This window comes from Arachis hypogaea, chromosome 3, assembly GCF_003086295.3.
Source record: "Arachis hypogaea cultivar Tifrunner chromosome 3, arahy.Tifrunner.gnm2.J5K5, whole genome shotgun sequence".
In the NCBI taxonomy this organism is placed as follows: Eukaryota; Viridiplantae; Streptophyta; class Magnoliopsida; order Fabales; family Fabaceae; genus Arachis; species Arachis hypogaea.
Genome location: NC_092038.1, coordinates 132,707,337 through 132,726,588, shown reverse-complemented (window position 1 = coordinate 132,726,588; position 19,252 = coordinate 132,707,337). Strand labels below are relative to the sequence as shown.

The 19,252-nt window shown below is 33.2% G+C and overlaps 3 protein-coding genes across 6 annotated transcripts; 1 reads left to right on the top strand and 2 right to left on the bottom strand.

Annotated features, from left to right (window-relative positions):
- The first annotated feature begins 619 nt into the window (after window positions 1-619).
- Window positions 620-8,224, top strand: LOC112791765 (homeobox protein knotted-1-like 2). Its single transcript, XM_025834722.3, has 5 exons — window positions 620-1,098; window positions 1,231-1,350; window positions 1,469-1,610; window positions 7,389-7,651; window positions 7,843-8,224. Exons 1-5 carry the CDS (start codon window positions 757-759, stop codon window positions 7,972-7,974), a joined length of 999 nt encoding a protein of 332 aa, XP_025690507.1. The 5' UTR covers window positions 620-756; the 3' UTR covers window positions 7,975-8,224.
- Window positions 8,225-10,314: 2,090 nt separating this feature from the next.
- On the bottom strand, window positions 10,315-14,498 carry LOC112791764 (cysteine-rich receptor-like protein kinase 2). 4 transcript variants are annotated; one of them, XM_025834720.3, is made up of 8 exons: window positions 14,407-14,498; window positions 12,853-13,646; window positions 12,334-12,447; window positions 12,027-12,166; window positions 11,733-11,943; window positions 11,417-11,651; window positions 11,043-11,193; window positions 10,315-10,938 (listed from the first exon to the last, which is right to left on the bottom strand). In XM_025834720.3, the coding sequence occupies exons 2-8, from the start codon at window positions 13,637-13,639 to the stop codon at window positions 10,597-10,599; spliced, it is 1,980 nt and encodes a 659-aa protein (XP_025690505.1). In that variant the 5' UTR covers window positions 13,640-13,646; window positions 14,407-14,498; the 3' UTR covers window positions 10,315-10,596. The 4 variants fall into 4 exon arrangements, with proteins under 4 accessions (XP_025690505.1, XP_025690504.1, XP_025690506.1 ...); XM_025834719.3 differs by lacking the exon at window positions 14,407-14,498 and adding an exon at window positions 13,839-14,170; XM_025834721.3 differs by lacking the exon at window positions 14,407-14,498 and adding an exon at window positions 13,811-13,972.
- A 974-nt stretch (window positions 14,499-15,472) lies between these two features.
- LOC112791763 (cysteine-rich receptor-like protein kinase 3) lies at window positions 15,473-19,060 on the bottom strand. Its single transcript, XM_025834717.3, has 8 exons — window positions 18,131-19,060; window positions 17,663-18,048; window positions 17,453-17,566; window positions 17,227-17,366; window positions 16,923-17,133; window positions 16,591-16,825; window positions 16,241-16,385; window positions 15,473-16,109 (listed from the first exon to the last, which is right to left on the bottom strand). Exons 1-8 carry the CDS (start codon window positions 18,514-18,516, stop codon window positions 15,783-15,785), a joined length of 1,944 nt encoding a protein of 647 aa, XP_025690502.1. The 5' UTR covers window positions 18,517-19,060; the 3' UTR covers window positions 15,473-15,782.
- Between the last annotated feature and the right edge of the window lie 192 nt (window positions 19,061-19,252).

Sequence of the window (19,252 nt, the reverse complement as noted above, 5' to 3'; positions counted from 1 at the left end):
ATCATCAACACCACTTGTCAACATTATATTATTTCTTGCATTTCATTCAACTTAAAAAGTTGAAATATTATTCTTTTTTACATATATTTTTATTAGTCTCAAAACTCATTTTTAAAAAATTAAAATCACAGGTAAAAATTTTTTGTCTACCAATCAAGTAAATTAATGTTAGTGGACTGTGTAGACATGGACATTGATCTGAGCTGAGCTGATCCACATACTGTGTCTGTGATTCTGTTCTCTCTCTAATGTAAGCTCTCATCTTTTTTTATTTTTTATTTTATTTTTTATTATTCTGGTCTTTGATTTACATATTTCAGCAACTTTGTTTTCCCAAGGAAAAAAAATATCAAACTCCCCAGCAAACATTTTATTCTATTTTCTATTTTTAAGAAATTTAAAAAAGTAAAATTGCGGCGTCTTCCAATTTAATACAATACACATAATTAATTAATATTAAAAGAAGTTTTTTCTCTAATTTATGATTCATTGTGATTGTTAAAAAAAATATTAATTAGGCATCTTTGCGTCCCTACTCTCATACTACTTGTACCATAAAAAATTTGATTATAAAAAAAAATCTTTGAAATTGTTCTCCTTTTTAGTTGCCTTAATAACCATAAAAAGCCACTTACTCACACTCCTCACTTACTACTCGCTTATCAATTATCATATTGCTACAACTCAAGGAGCAAACAAGCTTAAACGCTAAACACCGGAACAATCAGAGACGAAACGCCGCGGCTGCTTCTGTCCATGGAGGACGAAATGTACGGAGTCCCGCCGTCGTCGACGACGGTGTACTCAGACAGGGCGCCGTTGACACCGGACAACCTAATATTCCCGGTTGAGTACCACAGCTTCCTGATGTCCACCGGCGCTCGGATTCCTATGTTCGGATCCGACGAGCTTCTCTCGGCTGCAGCCTCCGGCGTAACGGCCATCACAGAAGCGGAACCCTCTTCCAACATCGTCGTTCCCGAAATCCTTCAGCGTCACCACTCCCACGACGCCGCTTCTTCCTCTCACATGAAGGCCAAAATCGCTTCTCACCCTTACTACCCTCGCCTCCTCCAAGCCTACATCGATTGCCAGAAGGTAACTGATTGTAACCGTTTCTATTTCGTAACTAACTCGAAATAGTTGAGTTTCAGTTTTCTGTTTCTATTTTTATTTTTGAATTAGTTAATATGGTTGACGGTTATGAAAAGAAGTCCGTTGGGGTTTCAGGTGGGAGCGCCTCCAGAGATAGCAAGTTTGTTAGAGGAGATACAGCGAGAAAACGACCTTTGCAAGGGGGACGTGAATTCCACGTGCATAGGAGCCGATCCCGAGCTCGACGAGTTCATGGTCCCCCCACACTCCCTCCCTCTTCCATATTATTTTCCCTATTTCTTCAAATTCACATGCTTGTTTATTTGTTTTTTAATTGAGGATTTTATTTTTTTCCCCCTCGGGGTGGTTGTAGGAAACATACTGTGACATGCTGGTGAAGTATAAGTGCGATCTGACTCGGCCTTTCGAGGAAGCTAGCAGCTTCCTCAACAAGATCGAAACGCAGCTCAGCAATCTCTGCTGCACAGGTGCTTCCGCTCCAGCATCACTTTCCGGTCAGTCTTTATCACCCTACCTACTATTAGCTCTTCTATTTCACTCCCACTCCCACTCCCAGTACTCCCCCCTCTCCTATTTTCTCTTTCAGCCTTCTCGCTGCACCATCGTTGATATCTGTGCACCAATTACTCTCTCTCTCTCTCTCTCTCTCTCTCATTTTATGTGGAAAACTAATTAATTAAAATGGTGTTTATAATATACATTCGGAGGGTTTAATTAACCATAATCCATGGTTTTCTTCCTTAGATTTACCAAGACCTTCGCATATAATTAAGTAGCCGCAGATTAATAAATCTGCGGAATCTGTTGCTCATTCCAGCTAATAAATGCTAAGTTGTACTAGTAATCTAGTATCACTAGACACGCAGGCCGCAGCTTTTTTAGACTTTAATAAGGGAAAAACCCTAATCAACCTTGTTAACCAGCAATCATCTCTCTCCTCCTTCTCCCGCTCTCTCTCACACACACTCGCAGAGGAGATATTTCCTTGTGCAGTTAATGCGTTGTAACTTTAAAATCCCCTTGTGTGTATGTGAATAATTTCACTCCGAGACAGTAACTACCTTGGTTCCTTGGGAGTTTTAAAAGAAAAGTTTTAACTTTTTGGTCATTCATGGCAGGTCAACAATGTTTAGATCTTTATTAGCTTTATTTATTATTTTTTATATTTATATTTATACAAGTCCTTTCATTGTTACATGGGCCCTTGATGTAGTCTTGAATTAATAGGTAGGCTTGTTGGACTTATATTGAATTCTCAGTCTTTATGATCCGATCACATTTTCTTTTTGCTTCCTGCAAGTGGTGAAATGAATTTCTGGAACAACGGACTTTGCAAATGACTTTTCAGTTTCGTTATTGTTGTAGCTGAGATATACACCTCTCACTAACCAATGAATATACCATGTTTTCAAAACTCCGGATCATCATAAATGGTTTTCATCTTCACATACTTTGTTATGGAAATTTTTTACTATTTCAAACAAGTGCAATTCAATTAAAAAAAAGGTGTTTTTGTTGTTATTTGACACTTTGACATTGTTTTACAAATTACAAGTAGATTAGAGTTTATATTACTGCATAAGACAGGACTAAGTAGAGATTAGAGTTTATTATTTATTAGCTTAGGGAAGTTAATACACATCACCTCTATTATGATATTGCTACAAGCTTTCAATCTGCTGCTTTTGGATTTAAATTTGATGGACATAAATTATCCGACTTAGTATTATGGTGTTTGTTCTCATCATTCTTTTATTATTGTGCAAGTTACAATAGAGCTCAATTTTTGGGACAATATAAAAACATTTGTTGCGATTTTCTATTAAGGGGCTCATGTTGTCATTCTGCAAAACAATGTCAGATTTTGCATTTTACAGCATATTTAGCGTTCTTACACTCAAAACAACCAAATTTAAGAATTTCTTATTTATTATGCTCTCATCTGTACATTCTTGCTACTGCATGTTGATTAGCTTTGTATTATTTTTAACCTATAATAAATCGCTTATTTTTATTCAAACAAAAGTAGATTTGATATACTGTGTTTTGTTGAATTAATGATTGGTTTATGCACTTTGAGTATCATATATTTTTGACCGAAAATTCATTCTAGTTTACTCACTAATAGCTGACATACTATAGATTGTGCTAATTAATATATAATAGTTTAATTATATTCAGTCGATGTTAATGATGGTGAGGTTGGGTTATAGTTGGCAACTAGACAACTATATTCCATTGTGTTTATGTTTGAAAGTCTTGGTTGCCTTCCAAGTTTCGTTGTACTATATGTTCTACACAATAATGTTATGCTGAGTTTTGTGTTTCTAAAAAAAATTTCATGAGGTATTTAATATTAGTGAGGCATTTGCTATGTGTGGATTGATAAACACTAACTGTTATGTACCTTGAAATATTGGCTTAGTTTGTTGGTATGCTTTTGTTTTGTGGATAAGTATCCTTTGTTGATCTTTACCAGTTCTTATTCAAGCGAAGGGATACATTTACACTGATAGAGAGACAAAGATTACTATAAATAGTTCTGTGTTGTACTCCTTTGTACTCGTTGTCTGTCTCCATCTCCACTAGAGAAGTATAAAGTGATTAAAGTTATTTGTTTCAGTCATGTGTATTTTGTGATTTTGAACTTCAAAACTTATCTGGTCATGCATGCTCTGTGAATTTGAACATTCTTAATTCAAGTTCTAGATGTTCTCATTTAGCTACTGCCAAATACGCTAACTTTCATGGAGTATCATTTGCATGTTACTTCAAGCTATTTTTGTGCTGTGCAATATATTTTCTGTATTACAGTAAGGTAGGTTATAACATTTTTGTTGCGTTAAAAAAGAAAGATTTGATTATTGTGCACAAACAAAGTAGTTTTTATAAATATGATAGGAAAAAGTGACATGCAGATCAGCAGTATCTATCTAAAATTGGGATATCTAACGATGAAATAAAAAGGACAACCTGACCAATGTTGGGTAGTTTTAGGAAGAAATGAAAAAGCGTTAATTAATTCAAATTGGGTATAAAAAAACAGAAATGAGAGAAACATAAAATTGGAGGCTAGCAGCGGGTGATTTTCCAATTATAGCTCACGTGTACACCTACTGTTTTTCTGTAATTGTAGAAACTGTATTAGCCATTATACAATCAGGTATACCCCCATTTTAGACGTTCCCCACAGACACTCTGTAATTGTAGAAATGTTTTGCATTATTTTACATTTTATTATCTCTTTTAATACAAAAAGTTAAAAATTGTATACAAAAGTCAGTACATAAAAGCTTTTTCATTTATTTTTTGGGTTAAAGACTCTGGAAGTTATTTGTCAGAGGTACATGGGGTTTGGTCAAATTCGCAGTCAGTTATTGTTGGATAGTTATGTGTATTTGGGTTGAAGTTTGTAAATGGGAGTCTGTTTAAAATTAATTTTGATTAAAAATGAGTTGGTGTTAACGTGGTTTTTGTTTGTCAATTTTTATATAAAATGAGTGTAAAAACTAAGGTGCAGTCAACTTCACGTGAAGTTGATAGTTGAGAGTCGTTAAATGATTTGACTAAATTTTTATTTATTAATTTTAAGGGAAATTGACTGCAAGTGAAGTTGACTGAGCTGAGTTTTCACCCAAAGTGAATTGCAGTAAACTAACTGTTTGGATTATGTTACTCAAATAGGAGTGCTAATGGGTCAACATGTTTTGTGATTTGTAACAATCAATTATCCATCATTAGTGAAAACTAAGGTGAAAACTCAAATAGGAGTGCTAATGAGTTGGTGTTAACGTGGTTTTTGTTTGTCAATTTTTATATAAAATGAGTGTGAAAACTAAGGTGCAGTCAACTTCACGTGAAGTTGATAGCTGAGAGTCGTTAAATGATTTGACTAAATTTTTATTTATTAATTTTAAGTGAAATTGACTGCAAGTGAAGTTGACTGAGCTGAGTTTTCACCCAAAGTGAATTGCAGTAAACTAACTGTTTGGATTATGTTACTCAAATAGGAGTGCTAATGGGTCAACATGTTTTGTGATTTGTAACAATCAATTATCCATCATTAGTGTTTTTAATTGTATGTGATTACATCTAATAGTGTGAGATTACTCTCTTTTTTAATTTTTTTTCTAGTTAAGTGTTGATCAAATTTTAATAAAAATACTGGTCTCTAGACTTTCTCTTACTCAAAATCACTCTTAAAAATAAAAATTATTGAAAAATACATGAATTTAAATAATTATTTTATATTATCTTATTTTATTTTAAATATTTAAATAAATTTTAATATTCATTTCTAGTACTTTCTGTACTCTTTAGTTTTTTTTTAACTAGAAATTTTGACTATTAAAGATTCTAATATAATTTTTATGTTAGTTTTTTTTATTTAATTTGATCTTTCTAATGGGATTAATATAATCATAATATAAACTTAAAAAAATAAAAGTTCTACAGGAAAAAAAATAACAAGAACGAAAAAAAAGAAAATTTGTATAAACAAAAAATAATAAGAACTCTATAAAAAATAATATGTATGAAAGAGTATTAATGAAAAAATTATAAAAAAGAAAAACCAATAAAATTCATCGCAAGAACAATGAAGGACAACATTGATAAATAAAAAATAAACTTATTATTATGGTTTAGCGGAAAAAAAGTGAAGCAAAAACATGAATTTCTATCTTTAGGTGAAACATAGGTTAGACTAGAGAAGAAAAGAAAAACAGCCAATCAAAAGGGAAGTTTTCAAAAGAACTAAACATGAGTTTGAAGCTCTAAATGCTAAGTCAAATATACTTGAATTTGGATCTTTTAAATTTTGAATTTTTATTTGAGATGGTAAAATGTGATCTCTTATTTGGTTCTATCTATAAAATAAATGGTGAGAGATTATGTGCTTGTTTGAGCGTAATTATCTTGATAAAAATTTTTTTTTCAATAAAAAAGGTATTTTTTAATTTTTAGCGTGTTTGACAAATTTTTAGTAGTAAAAGTAAAAGTATTAGAAAAAATGTCTTTTTTGAGAAGTTGTAATTTACATTTTGTTTAAAAAATCTTTTTTCTTTAAAAACAAATATTTTTCATATAATAATTAAACAAAAAATATTTTTATATTGTTATATCCAAATATAATTGATAGATAAAAAGATATTTTTACATGAGATATTCAAATATAAAATTACTTTTACTTTTCCATAAGATGTTTTAATAAAAGATAATTCGAAAAAAGATATTTAAAAAAAAACTCGAAAAAAGATTTTTTTTTTTTAAAAAACTCTCAAGTAAAATCAAAATTTAGAGAATTCAAATCCTTTAATGGTTGATTAAGAGTTAAGACTAGAAATGAAGGGTAACATCTTTTGATATAGGATTAATGCATAAATTAGTCCTGAAAAATGAGTTGTTTTTATTAAAGGTTTTATGAATCAAATTAGTCTTTTAAATATTACAAATTAATTCTTTCGTTATTTCATTAGAATTTTAAATCAATAATTGATGACATGTAATGTTGATTGACAACATATATAATACAAGGACAAAAATAATTAATTTATAATTTTTGAATGTTCAATTTAATTTATAAAATATTTAAAGGATGAATTTAAAGAACATGTTATCTTTTAGGGTAAATATGACAGTTAATTCTTTGATATATGATCACCAATTAACCTGTCTTTCCTCTTCTCCTAGTAGTATATCGGAGTAGTTCCTGTTGAACATTCATTTAGAACCATGAGATTAGAGTGACGATGAATTCTTATTTCCAATTGTATTGTACTATAAACAAGAATGATACTTGATAGATATATGTGAAATTCTAAATGAGTGACTGAAGCACGAAAATGGAAAAGGTTTATGCGTGGCGGGTCCTGGTGAATGGATTGGTGGATGCGAGGACCCGTGTTATTTTTGTTCATAGTTTATCCGTACTGTTTCATTTACGTCACTGTCAAAATTAGATCGAGTGGGTGTGGTTGGGGGGTGAACAGCTTCAGAATCTGACAATGGATGGAACCTGGCACTGAGGAGGACTGAGACTGAGGGTGGTGCCTTTACTTTCCCAACCTAGGTGTGCTTTGCTCTCTCCAAACCCTTGTCTCTTCCCCTCGCTACACAACACTAGAGAAAATAATACTAATCTACTCTATCTACTGTTATTAATGTATATATTGATTTCAAATATATCAAGACAAATGTATGGTTCCTTTTTCATGTTCTTCTGTTAGCAAGAGCAATAATTGAAATTGCCATTCTCATATAACACTGTTTAGATGATGATGGGGGTGCATCATCCGAGGAATATTTAAGTGGTGGTGGTGGTGGAGATGCTGATATTCAAGATGGGCAATCACAATCACAATCACGGGTTGAAGATCGTGATCTTAAGGATAAGCTGTTACGCAAGTTTGGTAGTCACATTAGTTCTTTGAAATTTGAGTTCTCAAAGAAGAAAAAAAGGGGCAAGCTACCCAAAGACGCTAGGCAAACTCTCCTTCAGTGGTGGAACATACACTACAAATGGCCCTATCCAACGGTAAATATATAATTAATTAAGGTGAAAACTCAGGTGCAGTCGACCATGTAACGACTCTCAACTCTCAATTTCACGTGAAGTCAACTGCACCTGAGTTTTCACCATTAATTAAACATATGCATGCTTTCTAGTTTCTCCATAAGACCCTGAATCTTGCATGTTAATGTGTGGTGGTGTTGTATATGACTTAGGAAGCTGATAAGGTTGCACTGGCGAAGTCGACCGGGCTAGATCAGAAGCAAATTAACAATTGGTTTATTAATCAAAGAAAGCGTCATTGGAAACCCTCGGAGAACATGCAGTTTAATTTCTACGAAGGATGATCCATCTCAGTGAATTATCAACTGTATATTCCTAATTAATTAATAATAATCATTATTATGATTGCTTGTGTAAAGGATTTATGACTCTGACATGCTTACTTATTCCCCACAAAAAGAATGGGGAATGATAGTATAAATTGTTTGCGTGACATGTATTCTTGATAAATGGCTACTCAGTACTCACATTGTGAAATGTAATTTGGAATGTCTGTTTCGTATATATTTTATGGATAATACATGCTTCATATAACGTGGTTCATGATTATTATAAAGATTTGGATTTCCACATTCAAATTACTAGTTTGGTCAGTAGATGACAACGAACAGTGCGAAAGGTTGGATCTGCTTGGATTACTCCTTACCTGACGTATTTACCGTACATAATAACATTGTTCCCTTTTTGAGTATTGAGAATGATTTGAGACTTCAGAATCATTTCTTTTATCCTTTTCCTTTTATTTTTTTATTTTCCCCTTCTCCTGTCAACTTCAGAATCTTTATGCCGGTTGCTTGTTTTAAAACCTAGGCATCTTTCAAACTAGAAGAGTTGTAGACTAAAGAGATTAATTAGACCATTCAAGTAGTCCAGCATATCTTTTTTAAGTCTATTTGAAATGGGCCAATACATCTAAAAAGATTGAGATATTTTATTCTTATTCTTTACAATTTATTTTTAAGAATCTCTTAATTATATCCATTTTAAACACTTTTTTTTCTACTAAAAAACTTATACGCCATATATAAATTTATCAATAATATATTAAAAAATATTTTTTTTTCAAAACTTAAAAGACCTGGAATAAATCCGATAGGATATTATTATACTGGTCCAAATAAAATTCTATCACACTGAATAACCATAGAATATTATTAATAGCTAATTTTAATCTGGTATTTTTAGATTATAAAAGTTACTTACATATAGAACTTAACTTTTATACTATGGTTAATTTTGTGCTTTGCAATATATATATATATATATATATATATATATATATATATATATATATATATATATATATATATATATTAAACACTAAGTGTGTAGAAGGGAGATTGGAGAGATACCGATTAGGATTTAAGAGAGTAAGACTAAAGTTTTTGTATTATGTTTGATGTAAAGTATGTATAAGTGAGTTATGTCTTAATTGAGAAAATATTCAGTTTGGTCTCTGAAGTTATATTCGGAGTTTCAATTTAATCTTTAAAGTTTCAATTGTCTCAATTTAGTCCCTAAACTTTTTAAATTTTAATCACATTAGTCTCTGCGGTGGTTTCTGTCACAGAGTCAATTGAAAAATTTAGAGACTATATTGAGGCAATTAAAACTTTAAGGACTAAATTGATATTCGAGTGTAATTTCAAAGACCAAATTGAATATTTTCTTATCTTAATTAGTATTTTGTTTGATGGAATGAAATAAGAATATTTATTAAAACATTTTAGTTAACTAAAATGTTAAAATTTTAATTTCTATCTCAAAAATTTTCAATCTCTTATATTCTCACTTAAAAACATTAAAAATGACTAAACTTTTATGTTTTGAGCTTGAAATTTTAGTTATAATTTGTGAACACCAAAAACTAAAACAAACACTACCTAAATATCCTAAAAAAAGAATCAACATTTACATGACACGATTAAAAAATTTGGCGAGTCTAGTCTATAGGACTAAAAATACTATTTCACATTTTTTAATTATCATCATCATCTTTATTATTATCTTTTAGAAGTTTAAATTTTTAATATAAATAATTTCGTGATACAGGTATTAAAATGTCTAAAATTCAATAAAAATAAATAACTTTAGCACAAGGCAAACTAAAAAAAAAAAGGCCTAACAATATAATTACTTATGTATTTTTTATTAATTTAAAATTTTGAGATATTTTTAATTATGAATTATTTTTTAATTTAAAATTTTAATAATATTATTATAAAATTACGTTCATTTTTTTCTCAAAACCAAATTTTAAATAAAATATAAAACATTATGAAAATTAATAACTATATTAATTTAATTTTATTTTAATTAAGTAAATATATGATATTATAATAGGGATAATAGGTTGTCTTTTTTTATTAAGGAGAAAAAAAGAATATTTTTTAGTCCTTACTAAAGTTTGAGAAATACTAAAGAGCTACCAGATTTTATTATTTTTAGCTATATTTTTAATTATTAATCCAATTCTTTTAATCTAGTAATTTAATAACATACTTTAACCTATATTTTTAAATATTGATAATTAATTAATAACAAAAATAATAAATTTTGATATCCCATATGATTCCTCTAAAAGTTTTATGACAAAAAAAATAATGTGGAATTACTCTATGTCATTTGAACCAAAAATTGGAGACTTGATAAATTTCAAATAGGAGATGCTCTGGATGAAGTGTGAGAAAGAAACTCATCGTTTGTTGTTCCTGAGTGAGTAGTTGTAAATTAAAGGTGTACAGTGTACATTTAATATTCTTATGGGCTTGTGGCTTACAAGCATCTAATTTTCCTATCAATCAACGCTTCTTTTTGTGTGATAGCAACATTTATTTCATCATGTCACCAATGGAATCCAAGCTTTGGACTAAAGTAACTGCTGTTGCTTTAATTCTCTTCAGTGATCACCTTGCATAGAAAGAACTATGGGACATAGTAGCCTCTGATGAATATGTTGCATTATTGAGAGGGCAAAATGGGTTATCAACAGTGTCATTGAGTTCCATTGTGTTCTCATCTGTGAAGGGTGGATTAGAGGGACGTGCAAGATTCTCTTCCTTCTTTGTTAGCATCTGTAGTGCCCTTGACATGGTTGGCCTCAAGGAAGGGTTCTCTTGTGTGCATAGAAGTCCTATGTGCACCACTCTTAAAATCTCATCCTTCTTATTAACATTATTGTTGTCATCTGAAGCTAGATTTGGATCAAATAGCTCTTCTGCTGTCCCTGATTGGAAATGCCTCCATGTCTGTTTTTATTACAAGATATTAAATTGGATCAATGGAAGAAACAAAAGTTAGTTCATTATGCACATGCAGTCTTGGCTCATTAGACATTCTAGAAAATAGTTACCAGTATAACTATGCTGTCTGAGTATTCTGTTGATTTGCTTCTGTTATTCTGTCTCCCAGTAACTATTTCTAAGACTAACACTCCAAAACTATATACATCTGCCTTTTCTGTTAACTGACCATGAGCTAGGTACTCTGGAGCCATGTAACCCCTGCAACACCACTTAAGAAAATGAGTATTCCACAATGTTCTCAATAGGTTAAATTACACTTAACATTCACTGAAACCAAACTATAGCATTTACTGCAGTTTACCCTTTCAGATATGATCCACACATATTAATAGGTCTTGGATTTTGTTCAAACTTTTCAATGCTATATATATTGTTAAGGGTTGTGATTCAATGGATGCATTGATTGGTAAGAGATGCTTACAGAGTTCCGGCTATAGCCGTGCTAATGTGACTCTTATCTTCTTGAAAGGACCTGGCCAGTCCAAAATCAGCAATTTTGGCGCGAAGTTTAGCATCCAGTAAGATGTTGCTGGCTTTTATATCTCTATGAATTATCCTAGTTTTTGAATTCTCATGCAGGTAAACCAATCCTTCAGCTGTCCCAATGATAATGTCATATCTCTTCTCCCAGTTTAGTTCTCTTCCCTTGACTCTATCTAAAACAAGAGATTGGGATAATAATTTATGACACTTGTTATAAAATGGAGGCATTTTTAAAACCATAGTTTAGTAGTTACCAAAAATAAATTGATCAAGACTTTTGTTCGGTAGAAATTCATATACGAGCAAGCTTTCGGGTCCAGAACAGCTGCATCCTAACAACCTCACTAGATTCTTGTGCTCCACGCTACTAATTATGTTGACTTCATTGTAGAAATCTGCTGCTCTATGCCTGTTGTTGAAGTACAACCTCTTGATGGCAATTTCTCTTCCATCAGGCAGAACACCCTGCAACATGGATTTGTAAGAGTGGTTTTGATATGCAAAATGGTGGGGGAGGGGAAGTAAGTGTTATGTGGAAGAGAATTTACTCTATAAACCGATCCAAATCCTCCCTGTCCAAGCTTGTTCGCTTCGTTGAAGGAGTTGGTAGCCTTCTCCAGTGTAGAGTACTTGAAATTCAAGCTGTTGCGGTGAAGTGTCTTAGCCAACTTCTCTGCATCATTTGAACCTAGAAAAGGAGAAGAGCAGTTTAGACACAAACAAAATTTGTGAATCCTCAATAACTTATGAATACATGGTAAGAGCAAATTCAGCTTTGTATCCCTTAGAGGATTTGGAACGTTGTTGTTCTCTGTTTCTTGAACATTCTTTAAAGAAAATGAATAAGTCAGTTACCTCTTCTTTTTCTTTGAATGTATCTATCTTTCCTTATATAGACCCCAATAGCTATTCCAACTACCAAAACAATCACTGCACTAACTACTGCAACCACTATCACTATAAGAGTACCTGCACAAACCAGCAAAATGAACTACTCAGGAATATAAATATTTATCTTTATCAGGTACAAAATAAGTTTCTCACAACATTAGAAGAGTAACACCAATTCATCATGATATGCAATAATTGAGACAAGATAATTTTAGCCTTTAGCATGTTGGTCCATTAGGGACAATTGAAATTAGGTAGCACAATAGGATTAGATAACATTAGATAGAATTAGTTAACTGTTCATTACTTAGGAATATAGACAACGGCTAAACCTTGATCGAAAATCAATTCTAGTCATTCTAATTAATTGTAAAAGAATAGTATTATTACGAATTCCTTGAGAAAGTGGAGTTTTTTTGTGTATTTTGCTCGAAATAAATGTATCAATTATGCTGTTCCATAGCAGAAAAAAGAATTCATTACCTCTTGATCTTCCATTATTCTGCTCCTTGTTAAGAAAATCTGTGTCAGAATACCTCATGAAGCAGCCAGTGTTCAGTGCTCTACCTTCTGAAGAAGGCAAGCATTTCAACACAGATTTAGAAGCATTCTCAAGACATACTTTGCAAGAACTACTGTTCAAACTCTTCCAACAATTAGCCAAAACATAAGCAGATTCATTTACCCTTCCAGAAACATCAACCTTCCCTCTTGCATAGTATCCTTTGCTGTTTGGTGCAGCTTGCACTACTTCCAAAACCGCCTGCTTCGCGGCTGCTTGAAAACTCGAGTTCTTCCTAGTTTTGTTGCCACAAACAGCCTTGTCCCCTGGCCCTGCATACTCATCAAAGAAGCTATAATTTTCAGACCTCATGAAGCATCCATCAAGAAATATGCGGCCACCATTGTTTGGGAAGCATTTAGGAAGAACCGTGCGTGCCTCGGCATAACATAACACACAATCAAGAAGTGAAAGATCTCCATAGCACTGTGCCAGGCCATAGTCTATGTCTGGTCCTGTCCCTGTAACTGCTGTGCCGTAGCCGGTACTGCGCATTTGTTGGCTTATCTTCTCCATGGTTGCAATGAAATTCGGAACAAAGATGGTAGTGTTGTGCTCTAGTTGATGGCCACATGTTACTTCAACTGTTTTGGCCCTTGGTTCTGCTACCACTGAATCTAACAGTAACAGAGATTTGATGAGGAGGAAAACAAGGATCTGGGGATAGACAAGAGAGACTAGTTTCTTTTCCATTGCTGGGACTTTCATCAAGCAGCTGCAAGGCAAGAAGACTATTGAATTAGAATATGTTACAGCTATATTGCTTATGACTGAATTCATTATAATTTTTACTATGGAAAATTATTAATTAATCAAATAAAAGCAAGTTTGAATCAATTAACAGTGCATTGAACATGTATGGTATTAAAGTGATCATACACTAAAATGGTAAGGGATGGGTCCCAACCTAACTAATGTGTGTGAGATAGATTCCAAAAATTTTAATCTTTTTGGTTGAAAATGAAGATCTTGAGTATTTTTCTGGCTTGCTTTTTGCAGCAAACTATAAGCTAGTTTCACACTTGAACTACTGCTATGATTGATAATTAATGAGATAAGAATAATGAAATAGAATCAAATGGAACATTTGGGACCACAATTTGGGATAAATAGTCAGCATCACAATAAGGTTGTGGAAACCATATCTCTTAGATAGATCTTATTACACTTGATGGTCAAATGAGCTTTCAAAACTAAACTAGTTGGAGCTTCAAAAATCATACTGACTTTGACTTTACTAAGTTTTTATCTATTTCAATCTATCTATTAAATACTACTTTTTCTTAGAGGCTATCTAGGTACTATTGAAAAAGACAAAAAAAAGGGAAAGAGTAATGAATGGACATTGTTATTCACAACTTCATTCATTTATCACTAATACTATTATATGCTAACAACATTTATCACATATTATAATGGTGAACGAAACAACAGATGGTAAGTTTCCTATTAGAATAAATGAAATCCTCAATTACCTATGAATTATTATAGGAACAAAAGGAACTAAACTAAATCAAGTTGTCCCATGATAGTGTGATACCTCACTTTCCATGATGCAACCTGAAATTATGTAGAGTAATAGTGAACTCAATTAATCAATGTTTTGGACTAAGTCAAGAAGAAAGGCTTAGAATAAAAAAAGGGTACAAATACCAATAATAGCGAGTCAAGCACGGGGTATGCTAATTCTAATTGCTAATGAGTGGAAGTTGGTGATTGAGACTTGACAATCAAGAGTTGCTCGTTGACTTTGAAATCAAGAGCATCACATGATGACAATATGCTTACACCTAAAAAGTCCTCATTATCCACGCGGTTTCGTGTCTGAACCAAAAGCCGAAATAAACTGAAATGAAATTTCATGTGTGTTACCATATTGTATTGCAACTTCCTTTCATATCCGTTAACAGTTTCATATAATTTTAATGGTTTTTCTGGATTTTGTTTTTGACATAATTCTAGAATGAGTACTTGGACATATTGTATTCTACACTTAAATTGTATAAAATTCATAGAACGGACCTATATGCATACTTGTGTTGTTGAATAAGAACTTTGATAAAAAGAATAAGAGTACAGCAACGACCAAGAAGTTGCAGCCTCTAGAAACTTACTACAAATCTAGAATATATTTATCAAGTTACAAAGGTTATGCCTATGACTATGTACCAACCCCTAAGCAAAACAAAACAAAATTATTTTTTATTCACTTATTAATAAGTGTTCCTTAAGCAATTGGTTAACGACGCCCTATTTTATATACAAATGTATAATGATAAATATAACAATATTATAAGTTGGATTTGTTCATATTTTATGTTGAGTTTGTGGTGTGATTATGTTATTAGAAAACTACTTAACCGGTGTGAGCTGCTTCCGCAGCAAGAGCACCATTTTACAACCCTTAATGGTTGACTTTCATTAATTAGTTGGTAGGATCAAGCATTGTCCAAGAAAGAGTGCCACATTTAAGGGATGAATTAAAAAAAAAAAAGACGTGATCTTTCTGCTTGAATTAGAAACAAAGGAAACAAAGTTGGATTTTGCATAATTAGCTGACTCATGGATTCTTTCATATAACATAACTACACATGATATTGTAATGTACAAAATTTTACCAAAATTTAACTAAAGGTATGTCAGTGTGCATGTATGCTCAAGTAGATATTTCCTATAAAAAATATTATGTGTACATATTAAGTGTGGAACATGGTGCTACACTCATCTCTCATCCACCATTAGATTAATGGATTATGCCATTGCTAGCTTCAACGATGAACCTTGCCAGCAACTCTGTCATCAGGTTCCTTAGCAAATGTGTGCCGAAAAGAGAAACATTTTGTAGTACGTCTCATCTAGGCTCAATAAGACTCTCTGTCATGCTGTCCCCTGAAGACTGAGTCATGGATCCTGGCTGAAAATTATATCCAGGCAAACTTGATTTGCTGAGTTCTGAAGAACTAGAATTAAGAAACGGCGGTTGCGTCGGCTGAGGAATTTCGTGGCTATTGTTAATCATTTGAACAACTGCTGACATCGATGGTCGCAGCTCTGCAGATGCTTGCGCGCAAAGCAACCCTATCTGCAGTAGTCTGCATGCTTCCTCTGAAGGGAAGTTACCCTCGAGGGCTGGATCAACGATTTCGGCTAGCCTATTTGATCCGAAAAGGCTCCACAACTTTTATAAATGCAGAAGGGAAAAAAATGATAATCAGCCAAGGAAAGGTTGTCCAAGAACTATGAAGAAAATTTGGCTTGTTAGAAGCATAAAATTAAATAGTATAGAAGCATATAGAAGATAGCAGTTACCGTTTGTAGGATAGAGGATGAATTGGCGATGAAGGAGCTGTTTTTTCTGCCAGATACAATTTCAACAACTAGAACTCCAAAACTAAATACATCCGCTTTTGCAGTCAACTTCCCACAAACTATATATTCTGGAGCCATATAACCGCTAATATGAACAGAAAAGAAATTGTAAGATTAAATTGAATTGTTTATCAATCATTAACATTTAGTCAGTTATAAATGATTGCTTGCTTAGGCATACCGCAATGCATAGCAGTGATGCAAAGAATATAAACCTAAAGTCCTAAAGCCTATGATCATAGTTTAAACATTGATAATGTCGTAGCATAGTTCTTTGGTTGTGTACTTACAGTGTGCCAGCAATGGCTGTGCTAAGGTGAGACTTATCTTCAGGAAACAATCTAGCAAGACCAAAATCCACAATCTTCGGTGTGAAGTCATTGTCTAGCAGAATGTTGCTTAATTTTATGTCTCTATGAATGATTCTAACATGAGACTCCTCATGAAGATAGGCCAGGCCCTCAGCAATTCCTAGTATGATCTTGTACCTCACTTCCCAAGTCAATGGCTGCGAAATCCTCCTAGCTGCAACAGATAAAAGGAGAAGTAAATAACCATAACCAAATTAAGAAGGTTTGCATTTATCATCAGATCTCAGATATACATATATATAGTTAATAACCTGAAAAGTGATCATGGAGACTCTGGTTAGGCACATATTCATAAACCAAAAGGCTTTCGGGTCCTGTAATGCTGCATCCCAAAAGCTTTACAAGATTCTTGTGATGAACACCACTTATCAAATTGACCTCATTGAAGAAAAGATCTGCCCATTGTGTTGTGTTAAAGCTAAGCCTTTTTATGGCCACAACATTTCCATCAGGCAGAACTCCCTACATTGTTGAAGTAAACAGGAAAGTATAACATCATTAGATGCTCATTCAATAATTTGGTTGTGTGAAAGAGGTAACAATATCAATAATTACTTTATAAACTGTGCCTGATGCACCTTGTCCTAGTTTATTTGCATCATTGAAGTAATTTGTAGCTTTTTCAAGGATTTCATATGCCATATTTAGCTTGGACCGGTTCACTCTGTCCAACAGTGCACCAAACTGTCGCCTATCTGATATAGAAATAACATTGCACTAAATGTTAGTATTAGGAGTTTGGCTAAACAACCAAAAATTAGATAGATAAACAAAATGACACCTCTTCTTCTCTTGAGTAGATTCTTCCTTGCAAAGTAAACAAATGTTGCAGCAGCCAGAACAAGAGCCAGGGCAGCACAAGATGCAGCCAGAATTATAGCTAGCTTGCGCCGTCCTATCATACAATAAGATTTTCATGCTAAGTTATCAGAACAAATAATCTCAGCAAACATTCATGTACGTCTATCTAACAATTTAAAGTTTGACTCACCATGATTCCCAGAAGAAGAAGCAACAGTGGTTGAATTGTAATAAAACTTCTGTGAGGAATACCTCATGTAACAACCAGTATTCATCGCCCTCCCTTCTTCTTTGGGAGGACACGAATCGATTCTAGTTACAGCATCAGCCAAACAGCTCTTACAGGAAGTTGCATTAACAAATTTCCAGCACTGAGCCAATCCATAAACACTCACATTCTTGCGGCTGAATGAGCCAACGAAGAAGCCGCCGTTCTTGGGCGCCAGATGACTCAAGTTGCTCACCAACTCCAAAGCATTGCGCTTGTAAACGACGCCGTTTCTGTTACTGGTGCCGTTACATACCGAGGTGTCTCGATCGGTGACGCTCTCGTTGAAGAAGTTGTAATCATCGTACCTATTGAATTGAATTGACGAAGCCTGTAACTAACTAACTAACTAACTAACTGAGCGATTACAAAAAGCAAGTAATTAAATACCTGAGGTAGCAGCCATCGAAGAAGAGAGAGCCGCCACGTGTCCCTTTCTGGAAGGGAAGGCAGGTGAGGATCTGTGTCTTGCACTGGGCGAAGCACATGTTGCAGTCTTGCTGAGACAGATCGTTCATGCACTGGCCGAAGGCGTAGACCGTTAAGTTGCGAGTCCCGTTGATAACTGCTCCGTACCTTTTAGTTGAGATGAGAGGGGTAAGTGCGTCCATGGCAGCAAGGAAGTTTGATACGAAGAGTTGACGGGAAGGAGCAGGTTCGGTCCTGTTGGTGCAGAGCAAGGCCGCCCTTGTGGCTCTGGGGTCCGAGAGCGAAGGAGTTGATAAGCAAGAGAGGAACAAGAGAAGGAGGACAACCACAAAGGGTGCTGAATCCATGACTGGTAAAATCAATGGGTTCTCATTTTGACAAAGGTGAAGGGGATATATACAATTCACAACTTGTGCTGTCCATGTGGTTTTAAAACCTTTTCTATATCAAAATATTATGTGGATCAATCTTCTAATCATGTATTATTAATATAAAAGATTTATTACAAACAATTAATTATGTATTTTTATAAAAATATATATATAAGAATAAACTCTTTAAATATTTATAAAACAGGAAAATAAAAATTCAATGTTATTTTAAATTTTATAAAGAGAAAATTGTGATGAACTTCCAATCTTATTTAGATAGAATTATGAGAATAAAAAACCATCTATTGTTTTCTCGTAAACTTTAAGAACTTATCATTTACTTCCTTTTTCTGGTGATTATTATGGATTTAACATAGTATTTAATTTGTCGAGAGAGTATCTTGTTAATATTTAACAAATTTTGAACATTTAATTTTTTATTTTAAAAAATAAATTAAACAATTTAAGCACAAAAAAGTTTTTGCTTGTTTACTATAAAGATAGCAAATAGCGTTGTTGTATCATGTATGAGCGAAAAAAGGGATCATAAACGATAAGCGTGAAGGAAATTTCGTAGGAACCTGTTTGTCAATTCTAGTTTACATTATTCGTTTGGTTATTGACCAATGAGAAAGCAAGTTCCATATAGGGCGGGTCACTCAAGTCAACTCATCTCTTGCTTTCCGTGGCTAGAAATTTTGTCGACAAAGAA

Bases quoted from the DNA above. Each gene is read 5' to 3' on its own strand.
- LOC112791765 (XM_025834722.3), top strand. From the start codon at position 757: ATGGAGGACGAAATGTACGGAGTCCCGCCGTCGTCGACGACGGTGTAC. The intron at 1,351-1,468 runs GTCCCCCCACAC...GGGTGGTTGTAG, and splicing joins CCGAGCTCGACGAGTTCATG to GAAACATACTGTGACATGCT. The intron at 7,652-7,842 runs GTAAATATATAA...TATATGACTTAG, and splicing joins ACAAATGGCCCTATCCAACG to GAAGCTGATAAGGTTGCACT.
- LOC112791764 (XM_025834718.3), bottom strand. From the start codon at position 13,711: ATGAATTCAGTCATAAGCAATATAGCTGTAACATATTCTAATTCAATA. The intron at 12,448-12,852 runs GTAATGAATTCT...TGGTTTGTGCAG, and splicing joins GAATAATGGAAGATCAAGAG to GTACTCTTATAGTGATAGTG. The intron at 11,944-12,026 runs GTAAATTCTCTT...TCCATGTTGCAG, and splicing joins GATTTGGATCGGTTTATAGA to GGTGTTCTGCCTGATGGAAG.
- LOC112791763 (XM_025834717.3), bottom strand. From the start codon at position 18,516: ATGGATTCAGCACCCTTTGTGGTTGTCCTCCTTCTCTTGTTCCTCTCT. The intron at 18,049-18,130 runs GTATTTAATTAC...TCAATTCAATAG, and splicing joins TTCGATGGCTGCTACCTCAG to GTACGATGATTACAACTTCT. The intron at 16,110-16,240 runs GTAACTGCTATC...CATTTATAAAAG, and splicing joins CATCCTCTATCCTACAAACG to TTGTGGAGCCTTTTCGGATC.